Here is a 13,884-nt window from a genome sequence, read left to right on the forward strand (position 1 = left end):
AATTGGACAGGTATAAAAATAATTGGCTGACACGGGTAGGTAGGTAAATCAAGTCCAAAAATTGTGGTAGGTAATTGCTAATATTTTTTTTATTTAGGTATTTCCCTAATTCTCTCAAAAAAAAAAAGAGTCGGCACAATTGGATTTCCACATTGATGACAATTTGGGGTAAGGTGGCCCAATTGGTTTGGACTTCCAAATTAAGTCCTTTTGCAAAGTAACCCACATCTATGCTACTAAGATTGTGAACATTATTACCACAAAGTTTAGGGGGCAAGTTTAATTGATCAATTGTGCTAAATTTAAAGGGCAAATTAAACCTTTGTTGGAGATTGTGCATGAACAAAGTTGCAAAACCAGCAATTTTAAACACTACAACACTACCATTATTGAAATGCTGCTAATGATACAAAGCATTATGAAGGTAATTACAAGCTTGCCACTATTTTCCTTCCTACTCCCTATTTGCTAAGAGAAATGAAGGAACTTCAGAAAGGCACTTTCAAGCAATGTATTAACATCTGCAGTTGCACAACTCTCAACATTCTCATCTTACAAGCGGTATCAGCAAATATTCCGCATAAAATAGCTGCATGACGAAAAGGGTTATCAATATTACAATTCAAACCAAATCAAACTGAAATTTTGATTATTATTTTTTTTAACTAAACCAAAAAAATTTATAAGAATTTTAAATCTTTTACACGAAAACAAATAGTTCGATTTTTTAGACAACTTATGTAACAATGGTAGTCCATGTGATATCAAGATGATGACTGATTTTTTTTTTTTGCATAAGCGTGCATTATTTGCTATATCAACATAGGCCCAACCAGTCAGAAGTTAACATAATTTAAAATTGATACAAAAAGTAGAGAAAAATATGTTAACTTCTGATTGGTTGGGTTCTTGAATGAAATATGAACCGGGGCTAGATAAAAAAAAATCATTTTCTAATTGCATAGTTTAGTTGATAGATTTTTTCCCATTTTGACAATTTTTGTATAATTCCCTGCTAATCTATGGAGGCAGAAAGTTGGTTACCTTCCAAATGAACATGTAGCAGGAAGTTATGGCAGCTTTGCTCTTGAGATCAACAGATTTGGCACGGCTCCATAGTAATGAACCCAAGATGATATGCCCCAGAACCTAAGTCAATGCAATACATGTTTGAAATCGAAACATAGAAACTGTAGATTTCGAGTAACGACTTCAGCATTCGATGATTAATGCATGCAACCGCATGCAACTATGGATTCCATTAATCTTAACTTAATTGTTTGAGATCCCTTTCATATTCATTTTCATGATATTTTATTTTCCTCATTAGTGTAAAATTTTATGGCAATATCTTTGGCTGATTTTAAGAAGGCGTAAAGGCATGAATATGCACATTTGTAAATAGCATCGCATTTCTCTTGGAAATGCAATAGAAGTGAACCTTGGGATTGAGGTGGAAATGTAAGAGTTGATATAATGAACAGAAAGTCTTGGAAAACATCTCTTCCTAATCCCAGAAATGATGAATAACTAGGAAATCTATTGCCTAATTGCCTAACCCTTCATTATTCCAGCCATGGAGCGGAAGGATAAGTCCGTGTTTTCAGATTTTTTTTGACTTTTTCTTTGCATGCCACAAAAATAAAATCTATGTCATGCAATATGCATGGTTAAAAGTGTGAAGAACAATTTAAAGAAACAAGAACAAATTACCGTGATATACTTGCTCCAGCTGTAGGACGATGCTGCTCCAACTAAAATAGCAACACCATATGCAATTTCAAGCAGAGAAATACAGATCCAGAAAACCTGGCAAGTACATAAGGCACAAAAGAACATCACCAAAGTAAAGCTTAAAAGAAGTTTGCCAGAAAATGTCAATTTATAGAAAACTAACCCGCTCTTGGCCCAAGCGCACGCTAAATGATCTTATTCCAAAAATCTTATCTCCTTCAATATCAGGTATATCCTGTGCATAACGCGTTTAAGAGGGAAAAAGTTATGTATGCAGGAAGCCAAGTACATACATTTCCTCCTTTAATGCCCTTAAATTCTTAAAGCTAAAGAGAAATACAATTTACCTTGAACAATGCTATAACTACCGAGAAAAAGCTCATGAATGCAGTTGCAAATATTAGAGGCGTGGTAAAGACAACAGGTCTTCCAAATACATGGGTCTGGAAATTGTCAAAACATTAGTCTTCAAGCACGTAAAAGTACTACATGCCACAAAAATGGCATTAGCTAAAGTCATCTCCTATATAGCATTAGAGTTTAAAGGCACCTGCATATGCAAATAAAAGGCAAGTTGAACTATCACGGCACGAACAGCTAGGATGCACATTGCTGCGACCAATGCAAACCTTTTCCATCTCAATAGTGGCAACTATAATACAAAAAAAATTATAAAGATCATTAGGCTAGCAAACAAACATTTGAGCACCGTGTCATGCCACTCCAAAAGCGCACATTGAAAATACAAAAGAAAATCCATTTGAATACCTTATTTTTAGTAATTAAAAAACAATGAATAAAGGAAAGTTTGCATCCTCCTCCTAACCTTTCAATCTCAAGTTATTTTCTTAACGGTTGTAGTATGTATTCTTTAATGATAGTCTTAGGCAACCAAACTAACATTTTTGTTATAATAACTACAAAATCACAAGCACAAAATCAACCGCAGTGCATTAAAATTCAAGATACTGATGACCATTCTTGTATTCTACGGATGATGTTGTACTTAAACAAAAGAAACTAAAGCAATATCCTATCAGTACTAAATGCACATAATTTGATACCATGTACTTAAAAGAGGAAGACAAGCCAAATAAACATCATACATACTGATACTGTTAATAGCACCCTTTCGGATATATTTAAGCAATAAAGGATTTTCAACATGCTAGACCCACTAGTAGCATGTCGAACACAAGGTGGAGGTGGGTATCATCTCATGTGTCAGACCTTAATTATGTGCACTGCAGACGTGGACAAATGGAGATTGGGATATGAGAAGCACCTTTTAAACCGAAAACCTTAATGGAGGCACAAACATCACATAAATTCCCTCTCATATTCAAGCAGTGTGATAACTTCAACTCTTTTAGCACATCGTTATTCAAATACTAAAAGAAAGTTTCATAATTATGATTTTACCAATCTTATATATACAAGGTTTACAAGTGACTACTGCTACTATCTATATGGTGTTATATGTGATGTTGTTTTCGACTACAAAGTCAGCCATTAGGATTTCAGAGAGAGAGAGAGAGATAGTTAGTTCAGGGACCTTTATATTGAATAAAATGAATTATGGAAGTCATATTGTCAGTTTGGAAAGTCTAAAATAGAAATTGACAACTCATTACACAACTTTGATCAATCATTTAGCATGAAGGCAAAGCTGAGAACAACAAGAACTTTTAATCAGCTATGCAGAGATTGCTCAACTATGCTAATAGGCAACAACATACAAGTACCATCTGGAGTTTAAAATGCTAAAAAAACTAGCCAACATAATCCTATGAATATTAATTAACAAACTGTTGCAGGTAAAGATTGATAAATCTAATGAAAAATGACCCATTATTACTAAAACTTACATTGATGGAATATGCTGTTCCAAGAACAAAACTGATAAAAAGAGCCCAAAACAATGGCCACGAACCAACAACCCATCCAAGCCAAAAGCTCTGTAATGCATTGAAGTAAGGTTAGTATGTTGTATAAGAAGTTGGATGCAATTGAAAATAGTAGTATTGCTAGTTCAATGTTACATGGCATATCATGAAGAAAAGAAATACATGCCTACTGCACCTTGCAAATGATATAAAAGGATACTTGATGGCAAAGAGAACAGCATTGCATCCCTCCTCAGCAATTATCAATATAATGTAAGCAGTTGCTCTACTTCTTAAGATGAGAAATATTTCATGCATTCATTGTATGTACAATCGATGTATTCTACTAACCATTGATCATGGTGAAACCTGGGTGGGACATACCATGATCAATGGTCCCGGCGAATTCATAGAGATATGCAAAAAGATTCACCTTATACTTTTCCCCTCAAAAAACATAAAGGGTGTTTGAGCTCATTAATTCACTGTTTAGTTATTGTTTGTACAATTAATAATATATGGACTCATATTTTGTAGGCACTTCAGTCATAAGGCTAATAATCCATAGTTTTGCAAAGTAAAAATGTAAAAATGAGAAAAAGAAGAATATTATGTTCTCTGCCAAATTATTTACGTCTAAATTTACATACCATTATGGAGAAAGATGTAACAATCAAAACACCAGTGCCAATGGAAAACTCTCCAGATGCCAATGGAAGATATGGCTTGTTAACCTGCAGCAGAACATGCAGATATAAGATTATCCTTTAAAAGAATAGAGAGTTGAGAGTCAATCTCATTCTAATAGTTTAAAATAATTTAAGCGATCAACTAATGACAGGGTACCTTGTCAATGTCAATGTCAGTTAACTGATTTAAGCCAACAATGTAGATATTCATCATGAGGGCAGCAACCACAGCCTGAAGTAGATAAAAGTAGAAAAATTGCAAAATAGTAAGAATTGAATTCATTAGGCATGTATTATGAGCTCTGAAAATTTACTTGGGTTATTTGGTCTCATCACCTCCAACACTCCTGTCAAGAATAATGGAGAAAGATCAGACATTTTCTGGACTGCAAGGAGAGAAACTGATACGATACTCAAAGCCTGTTTAAAAAAGGAAGCATTAACTTTAGCTCGTTTAATATTCAGTTCCTTTTTAATATAACAATATTTTTTCTATATCCTTTTTAAATCAAATCAAATCACATATCAAACTTAAACTTAACTGTGCCTATAACAGTGTGAGGACGCGAAAATCTGTAGAAAGCATCTAATGCACTGTGGACATGTTTTGCAGTATTCTCCGTAATATGAGCTTCAGGTTCAGATTCAAGGGGCTGTCCAGATGCAGCATGCACCAAGAAACTGGCATCATTTTTCTTGTAAACTGTAGATTTTTCTTCATTGCATCTGAGATGATGCTTCATACATTGACGCTGACTCTTAAGAGAATATCTTTCCATGAAGCTCCATGCTTTGCACCTCGAAACTTCAACTGCTGCTACAGAACCTCAGATCATAGCAGTAAGAATAATAACATATTGTCGTACGGAAGAGCACAAGGCTTGCTACTAGAGCACAGTATAAAAGTAAGTATGCTTAAATGAGTACAAGAGCAATTCTGAAAAAATGGTCAACTATTTTCCTAAACGACTTCATGGGAACTAGAATACAGAGAAGTTATTATATAAAGAAAACACTATAGAAAATTTCACATATCCATAGCACCATTCGTAGTTAAGCTACTTCCGCACCATGCGTCTATTAATCATGTTACCAATTTCTCAACTTTTTTCTCTACAAAATTGGCTAATGTGATAGATCATCCGATCATTATTTGTAGAATCATAATCCAAAATGGTAAAATTACACAAGCAATAGCGACATCCTTTGTTCTACTAGAATCCTCAATCAGAACTGTATGTAGCTGCTTTCATTCTCTAAGATCTCAACTTCAAAGTATATACACATAATTCAAACAGGTTACAATTTTTTATTTTGTGAAACACCATTTGACCTTAAACCCAGATCTCAACTTCAACAGTATCTCTTAAACCCAGATACCAAAAGTTAAAGACAAATTGCTACATAAAAGAAGCTAATCAGAAAGTTTGTTTCTTGCTCATTATAAAATTTTATCTTTGACCTTATCATTAATTTGAGTCAAACTCAATAAAAAAAGCCAGCATCAGAAAATATAGTTTATGTCAAGTCTACCATAACAAAAAATAAATAAAGAAAAAAGAGTCAAAATTTGTCAAAGAACTTAAGTAGCATCAATTATTGAAGAGAAACAAAAGAAAAAAAATTAATTAAAAATAGAGAGAGAGCTTACTTGGAGTATGAACCACTTTAAAATTGCTACTACTCAAATATTTTTTACCTGAAAACATAACCCAAATTGAATTAAAAAAATGAAATCAAAAAAACAAAAAAAAGAAGTGAAAAAAGCTTACCAGAAAAAAGACATGAAGAGGAAGAAGCAAGAAACAGAGACTCCATTGTAATTGATTCAACAAGCTGTGTGTACTGAGTGTGTTTCTCAGCTCATTAGAATTTGGCAAAACTGAAAAAATAGGCAACCAACTGCAAATGGGGTTTTAGAGTGTAAATTTGGAAGTTTTAATGTGCTGGTTTTTGTTGGGTAGTGTTAATGGGTCTGATCATTCATAGTACAGACATATCTCACTTTCACATGCCCTTGTCTTACTTCTAAGATGGCTTGCTAGTAAAAGGAAGTTCTACACATTGGCTCTCAATTTGTCCTAAATTTACTACTTCATGTTACCATGTTTTTATCTTTTAAATAGGCCTCATCTAGGTTGGATGTTTTCCTAATGAAAATTAACAACCGTTGCATTATATTATTCGTATAATAAATTAATAATATGTTAATTAAGTGAAATATTTAATAATAAAAAAAAATAAAAAAAAAATAATGATTTAGAAATGCAAGTTTCAAGAACTGACTGAGAATGCAACATGATAAGCTAGATCGTTGAGTTATATGGATTTTCAATAAATGCAAGATTAATTACAAATTAAATCACAAACTTCATTACAATATAAATATTAAAAGTTTGTAATGTCAATAATTAATTTTTATTTTTTTAAAAAACTGATATACATTGACCAATCATATAAAAACACATAGTCGTATGTTATAATATTTTCTCTTACGGAGGTGCTTTTTTTTATTTCGGTGTATCAATTTGCCAATTATTATTTACCAATCATGCTCGGTGTACCAATTTTGAAAGTGTTTGAAACTCTTTTATGAACTGTCTTCAAAAATAGTTGTCAAAATATCTTAAAAACCGTTTACAACCGTTGAAACGCTGTATAAAAAAATACAAGCGCAAGAGTACAAAATATAAAGTTCAAACACACTGTAGTATGAAAATCAATTTTTTATTTTCAGACTAAATTTTACAACTATTGTTTTTTAGGTATTTTACTAAAAGTGTGTGGTTTTTTACGTTATTCTAAAGTATTTAGCAGTAGAATATAAGTTTAATCGCTCAAAAAAATTAATCTTTTCTTCAATTGCACCTTGACATAGGGAAAAAAACTAACCGTACCTTACTTTATTTTTTTTTTGTTTAAAATTACACCCAAAACATTAAATTGGCCTCTTTTTATGAAAAAAAATCTTCATTTTTAGTCTACATTCTAATTAAACGTTAATGTTATTAATTGTACAAAAACACTTTTTTCCTCAAAAAATTCAACAAATAATAATAATTTTTTTATTTAATTTATATTAACTATCAATAATTATTTATAATCAAAAACCATAAATTATTTTTCGTAATTGTTTATAAGCAAACTGGAGTTTTTTCGTGGAAGAACAAACTCAGATAGGTTTGTTCTTCCATGAAGAACATATTGTTTTTTCAAGGAATATGGGGTGGTATTTTGGTGAACAGCAACATTTTTAGATGGACGACGGTAGTTTGGTAAAATCAGAGGAGTACGGCGGACGGTGGTGGGATCATAAGCGTTTTTTAGTTTATTTAATCTTTTAATAAAATTTAAAAATTAATTAATTTTTTTAGAAGTTATTTGAATGTTTTTAAAGATGAATAATTTATTTGTACTTTTCCAAACAAAAAAGAATATAGTATAATCTGTCAGTTTAGTTGTTTTGAACATTTCATTTTTAAAGTGATTAAATTGTAATTGTTTTTTGAGTTATAATTGAAACACAAAAAATCAAATTAAAATATAATTAATTTTTTTAGAGTATAATTAAAAAATAGTAACTAAACCTAAAATATATCCTCTAGTGACATTACTTTTGAAACAAAAACAGTAGATGTTTTTTCTTCACAATTTTTCGCATCACAATAAAATTAAAACTTAATTTGACATAATATTTATTTAAAAAGGAAATTCATTTTTAAATTAATTTTTTGAACCGGTTTGAAGCGAAACTACCGGTTCTTGGAAGTGGCCAGCCAAAGCTATCCATCTATTTACCGTTTCCCTCCCACAGCACTTGCTTCCTAAACTTCCCTTATCTAAACATCTTCTTCTCCACTAAACCCAAAACCTCATGCAATGGAAGGTACCCTCTTCCCCAACAGACCAGTTCATCCAATCCCCACCAAGAAACCTCCACCACCGCCACCAAACCCGTCTCTCAAATTCAGCTCCGCCAAACTTCCACCACCGCCTCCTCCTTCCTCTTCTCACCTCTCCGTCCACTTCGATTCCCTCCTCCAAAACCTTCTCAATCTCTCTTCCTCGCCACCTAACAATCCAAGATTGGCCACTTCCCTTCAAATTCGTAACCTTTCTGTCAAGAAACAGCTTCAACATGTTCAAGAAAGAAAACCCAATTCGTTTCTTGAATTTGAGTTTGAAAAAATGGAAGAACAGAAAGATGGTGATGATGGTTTAAGTAATGGGTCGGTTGAGTATTTGTCAAGAAAGGGTAAGTTGGTTCTTGACTCAATTCTTGATCAGCCTTTGCATAGTTTGAGTTCTTGGTTTGATTCTTGCAAGTTTGAGTTGTTGCAAGTTGATTTGATTGGTCTTATGAAGTCTTTAGATTGCTCTGGTAATTGGGAGAAGGCCCTTTTGTTGTTTGAATGGTCTGTTTTTAATTCTGCTAGTGTCAATGAGAATGGTGTAGAGTTAATGGCTAGAATTCTTGGTAGAGAGTCGCAGTATTCGATTGCGTCGAAGCTGTTCGATGTAATTCCACTTGATGAGTATAAACTAGATGTTCGCGCTTATACGACGATTCTTCATGCTTATTCTCGTACCGGGAAGTACGAAAGAGCCATTGCGATATTTGAGAGGATGAATGAGTCTGGTTTGTCACCAACTTTGGTTACTTACAATGTAATGCTTGATGTTTACGGAAAAATGGGCCGATCTTGGGATAAGATTGTAGGGTTGTTAGATGATATTAGAAGTAGAGGATTTGAGTTTGACGAGTTTACTTGTAGTACTGTTATATCTGCTTGTGGGAGAGATGGATTGTTAAATGAAGCTAAGGAATTTATTGCTGGATTGAAGGCTCGGGGATATAAACCGGGGACTGTTACGTACAATGCTTTACTTCAAGTATTTGGGAAGGCGGGAAATTACTCGGAGGCGTTAAGTGTGTTGAAAGAAATGCAGGAAAATGATTGCACCCCGGATGCTGTGACTTATAACGAGGTTGTGGCAGCTTATGTAAGGGCGGGATTCCATGAAGAAGGAGCTGCTGTTATAGATTCAATGGCCCGTAAAGGAATCATGCCAAATGCAGTTACGTATACTACTGTAATAAATGCTTATGGTAGAGCGGGAGAGATGGACAAAGCGTTAAGGTTGTTTGATCAGATGAAGGAACTGGGTTGTGTTCCTAATGTGTGTACTTATAATGCTATCCTTAGCATGCTTGGGAAGAAGTCACTATCTGAGGAAATGATGAAGATACTTGGTGATATGAAATTTAATGGATGTGCTCCTAATCGTATTACCTGGAACACAATGCTTGCAATGTGCAGTAATAAAGATATGCGCAAATATGTGAAACTAGTATTTCGCGAAATGAAAAATTGCGGGTTTGAGCCTGATAGAGACACATTCAATACTTTGATTAGTGCATATGGACGGTGTGGTTCGAATCTTGATGCTGCAAAAATGCTTGACGAGATGATAAAAGCAGGGTTTACTCCTTGTGTTGCCACGTATAATGCACTTTTGAATGCTCTGGCTCGTCGAGGTGATTGGAAAGCTGCAGAATCAGTCATCCAAGATATGAAGAATAAGGGTTTCAAGCCCAGCGAGACCTCATATTCACTAATGATTCATTCATATGCAAAGGGAGGAAATATCAAAGGGCTAGAGAGTATCGAGAGAAGTATTTACGATGGTGAGATCTTTCCAAGCTGGATGCTTCTGAGAACCCTTGTTCTTGCAAATTTCAAGCGTAGATCACTAGCAGGCATGGAAAGGGCATTTCAGGCTTTGCAAAACCACGGATATAAACCTGATTTAGTTATATTCAATTCTATGGTTTCAATATTTGCCAGGAATAACATGCATGACCGAGCTCAAGAAACGCTGCAATTGATTCATGATAATGGGTTAGAGCCAGATGTTATCACCCACAATAGTTTAATGGATATGTATGCCAGGAGGGGAGACTGCTGGAAAGCGGAAGAGGTACTTAAAATGCTAGAAAAAGCCGGTGGGAAACCAGACCTTGTTTCATATAACACAGTCATCAAAGGGTTTTGTAGAAAAGGGCTCATGCAGGAGGGTATGAGGATTCTATCTGAGATGACATCGATAGGGATTGGACCGTGTATTTTTACATATAATACTTTTATCACTGGCTATGCAGCGCAAGGCATGTTTTCGGAAATAAATGACGTGATCAGCTACATGATTGAGCACAAATGCAGACCAAATGAGTTGACCTACAAGATTGTGGTAGATGGTTTTTGTAAAGCAAGAAGATATGATGAAGCTATGGATTTTGTTTCAAAGATTAAGAATGTAGATAGCTTCTTTGATGATCGGTCTGTGCAAAGACTTACTACTCGGGTGCGCAATTATCTGGAATCAATATAGGTTGGAGATGTGAATTTTTGGGGGTATTCCAACGAGATGATGTTCATTAGTTTAGGAGCTTCAGGAAGAGACAATTTTTAAAGAAAAAAAGAAGAAATGTCTATAACTTGCTTCCAACTTTTTAAGGTAAGATTCCTTGTCGTAAATACATAGAAGCGATTTATTTTAGAAACAAAACTCTTAAGTTTATTAATTTCTTTTTGTAAAATTTGTGTTAACTTCATTTTGCAAGGTCTGTGATACTAATTTCAGTCCCGAACATATCATTGATGTCTTGTTAAGAAAATTATGGTACCTTGTGCAATATATGCATCACATTTTGGAATGACCATAAACTAGGAACAAATGGTGTGCAAAAACAGAATGCAATCGAATAACCAAATTGAACTAAAACAGCCGAACTGAAACAAAAAAAAAAAAATCAAACTGACTGGTTCTGTTCTTCTGTTTGAAAAATATAAGATTCTTATAGCTTCGGTTCAGTTCGATGTGGTTTGAACCGAATGCATACCCCTGCTAGGAACCGCTATATATAGAGAATGGAAGGGGCAAGACCTTAAGTATTCTGATGTTCCCTTGTCTTGGTTCTTTTTCTTTGCTGGCTATGTTCAGTTTTTGGTTTTTATTTATCTTCTGCAATTACATAATAAATGTATATAGTAATTTATACTACTTTATTCTAGGTAGGGTTGAGCATTCGATCGGTTCAGTTCAAACCGAAGTGAATTCTCCGAAACCGACCAAACTGAAAACCAACCAGCTCAAAACCAAAACCGACCAAAGAGAACTTTAAAATTGAACCGAACTGAAGAAAATGAAAAAAAGTTGAAATATCGGAACACAGAAAATTACCAAAAAAAATCAAGTATTCGGTTTATTGCCGGTTCGGTTAGTTTTAGTTTTCCAAAGTCAAAGCCGAAACCAGACCGAATAATTAAAAGGTCAAAACCGAACCGACTGAAAGTTATCGGTCCGATCGGTTAAACGGTCAGGTGGACATTTTACTCACCCCTAGTTCTAGGAAACAAGATCAAAGATGGTTTGATTTTGGTCACATATGTAGTTGAACTTGAAGAATCATTGAACATAACAAATGACAAAAACAATCCAATCAGAAAACAAATAATAACATAAAAACTTAAAAACAAAAGCACTCAAGTAGTAAGAAATCTGAACAGAAGACAGAGTATCATCAAGTGGTTGCTGAAATAAACTTGAGAAACTCTTGATTTTTCTCAAATTTGGCCATGTCTTTTTCAGTTAAAGTGACCCATGCCTCTATCCCATCGCCAGATTTTGTCCCCATCAGAATAACACAGTTCCTGACTGGCACTGTTATTGTACAAACTCTTATTGGCTTCCCCAATCCAAAGTTAATTTCATATAATGGAAATCTTGCCCAACTGCTGAATGTGTACACTTCTGCTCTTTCACCTCCTAAAGCCAATTGTCTTAGTTCTTTCAGAGGCTCTAAAGCCTTTGCAAACCCATCCTCTCCTTGAAGTCTAGTCACATAATTGCTATCAATTCTCTGTATCGATTTTCGAAGGATTCCGACTATTTCTTGTAATTTGACCTCTTTCGTTGCTTCGGGATATAGCGCTACGGCTAGTCGCCAAAGATTACCTAAGGCGTGTCCTGGTAATGGCGGAACCATCCTTCCCCTTATGTTCACTAAGTGGGTTGCAATAGAAGTCGGAGTCTGAGTCAGAGTTGGAGTCGGATCTTTCACCGAGTTTTCTCTTGTCACTTCCGTTGCCGATTTCCAAATGAGAGCTGTAACAGCTTCCACACGCGTCGGATTGCCATTTGCAATCTTCGCTTTTAGATTTGCCAAACTCTTCCTGTCGAACTCGAATCTTTTCGTTACGGTTTTCTCATTTTTAACCATATCGCTCTGTTTGATTATGTCTATGCCTTTCGGCGGGAAGAGCGTGGCTGAATCGAGACGCGGAGCAAGTGTTTGGTCGACGCCGTTTGCTGTTGCAGCCCAAGCAGTAAGGAAAGAAGCCATGGTTGCACCATCTGCAACCTTATGAGAAACACAAACACCAATTCCGACACTTCCACACTCAAAAACAGTTGCCTGAACACCTGTAATTACAGTGTTCTCGCCAGGCGTCGATTTGTAAGGATTGAAAGGGAAAAGCTGGTACAGCATACTAGTTTCAGGATTCCTGACAATCTCTGAAGCTGAAATATTTACTTTAGCCTGAAGAAAGAGAGCACCTTCATCGTTGCAGTCGACAGAAAGATTTCTGACAAGTTTACCCGACAAAGGGTAGAATTGAGTGAGAGTTTGAGACAGTGAATACTTCAAGTTGTCGAAAAATCCGACTTCGAAATCGTCAGAGGAGTAAAGAAGCAAGATTGGAACATAAGCTGGAGGAGCCAACTCATCTAAAAGACAGATTTTGAAGTTTCTGAGATGAGCAGGAGTTGGGGATGATGGTTTTATCATTTCTGTAGAGATAATCTCAACCTTCATTGCCATTCTGTTGTTTTCAGTTTGCCAGAAATTTGCCTCTATTTATACTGAGGCAGAAACAGAATGAGGCTTTTTTTTTTAATTTTTTTCATGAGGTGAAATTAATGTGGAATTTTCAGAAATTAATTACATTGACTATAAAAAATGTTTTGATGTGAAATTATTAGTCATTAGTTGAAATAAAAGATATTGTATTTAAAAATTGATAATATTGGAAGGATGCTTAAATTTGGTTAAGATTCAAAATCCTGGCAGGTTGTGAGATTCTTTTAGATGAATTTTAGGGTTATAATAAAATTGTAAAATATGCTAAAATTTATAATATATTTGACAATTAACTCTTAAATTGATTAACGGGTGATGGGTGAATAAAGTCTAACTAATAATGTCTTGTTGTGAATATTCAGTTTAGAATTGAATCAAAATAGAGCATCATCCTGGTTTCTGGAATAATAAAATAAATAGAACATTTCAGGATTACTATTGGATTTGGACAAAATATGGTATTTGCCATAAAACTTTAAAGTTGGTATTAAAAGACTTATCTAAATTTAGCATAATGTTCATTTATATTAAATGGGTCTCAAAGGACTTATCTAAATTATATTTTCATTTTATTATCGGAAAAGGGAGAATACTTGTGAAACGAATTGAACTCACGACCTAACAGAATGCTGCTTAGCTTTTATACTGA

At 34.4% G+C, this 13,884-nt stretch overlaps 3 protein-coding genes across 4 annotated transcripts; 1 reads left to right on the forward strand and 2 right to left on the reverse strand.

Moving 5' to 3' along the window:
• Positions 1-301: 301 nt before the first annotated feature.
• LOC126669579 (homogentisate phytyltransferase 1, chloroplastic) lies at positions 302-6,367 on the reverse strand. Of its 2 annotated transcripts, none has more exons than XM_050363086.2 (13): positions 6,082-6,367; positions 5,961-6,008; positions 4,852-5,123; positions 4,646-4,729; positions 4,467-4,541; positions 4,271-4,354; positions 3,603-3,692; positions 2,285-2,386; positions 2,082-2,177; positions 1,898-1,969; positions 1,714-1,809; positions 1,045-1,149; positions 302-589 (listed from the first exon to the last, which is right to left on the reverse strand). In XM_050363086.2, the coding sequence occupies exons 1-13, from the start codon at positions 6,125-6,127 to the stop codon at positions 548-550; spliced, it is 1,212 nt and encodes a 403-aa protein (XP_050219043.1). In that variant the 5' UTR covers positions 6,128-6,367; the 3' UTR covers positions 302-547. The 2 variants fall into 2 exon arrangements, with proteins under 2 accessions (XP_050219043.1, XP_050219042.1); XM_050363085.2 differs by having other exon boundaries at positions 4,852-5,126.
• A 1,731-nt stretch (positions 6,368-8,098) lies between these two features.
• LOC126668973 (pentatricopeptide repeat-containing protein At2g18940, chloroplastic) lies at positions 8,099-11,027 on the forward strand. Its single transcript, XM_050362236.2, has one exon. It carries the CDS (start codon positions 8,189-8,191, stop codon positions 10,700-10,702), a length of 2,514 nt encoding a protein of 837 aa, XP_050218193.1. The 5' UTR covers positions 8,099-8,188; the 3' UTR covers positions 10,703-11,027.
• Positions 11,028-11,787: 760 nt separating this feature from the next.
• LOC126668974 (stemmadenine O-acetyltransferase-like) lies at positions 11,788-13,239 on the reverse strand. Its single transcript, XM_050362237.2, has one exon. It carries the CDS (start codon positions 13,194-13,196, stop codon positions 11,895-11,897), a length of 1,302 nt encoding a protein of 433 aa, XP_050218194.1. The 5' UTR covers positions 13,197-13,239; the 3' UTR covers positions 11,788-11,894.
• Between the last annotated feature and the right edge of the window lie 645 nt (positions 13,240-13,884).

The sequence above is a fragment of the Mercurialis annua genome, linkage group LG2 (genome assembly GCF_937616625.2).
Source record: "Mercurialis annua linkage group LG2, ddMerAnnu1.2, whole genome shotgun sequence".
NCBI lineage: Eukaryota > Viridiplantae > Streptophyta > Magnoliopsida > Malpighiales > Euphorbiaceae > Mercurialis > Mercurialis annua.

Coding starts and splice junctions, on each gene's coding strand:
- LOC126669579 (XM_050363085.2), bottom strand. CDS start 6,127: ATGGAGTCTCTGTTTCTTGCTTCTTCCTCTTCATGTCTTTTTTCTG. Junction 4,730..4,851: donor CTCACACTGTTATAGGCACA/GTTAAGTTTAAG, acceptor TTTTTTAAACAG/GCTTTGAGTATCGTATCAGT. Junction 1,810..1,897: donor TGCGCTTGGGCCAAGAGCGG/GTTAGTTTTCTA, acceptor TGTACTTGCCAG/GTTTTCTGGATCTGTATTTC.
- LOC126668973 (XM_050362236.2), top strand. CDS start 8,189: ATGGAAGGTACCCTCTTCCCCAACAGACCAGTTCATCCAATCCCCACC.
- LOC126668974 (XM_050362237.2), bottom strand. CDS start 13,196: ATGGCAATGAAGGTTGAGATTATCTCTACAGAAATGATAAAACCATCA.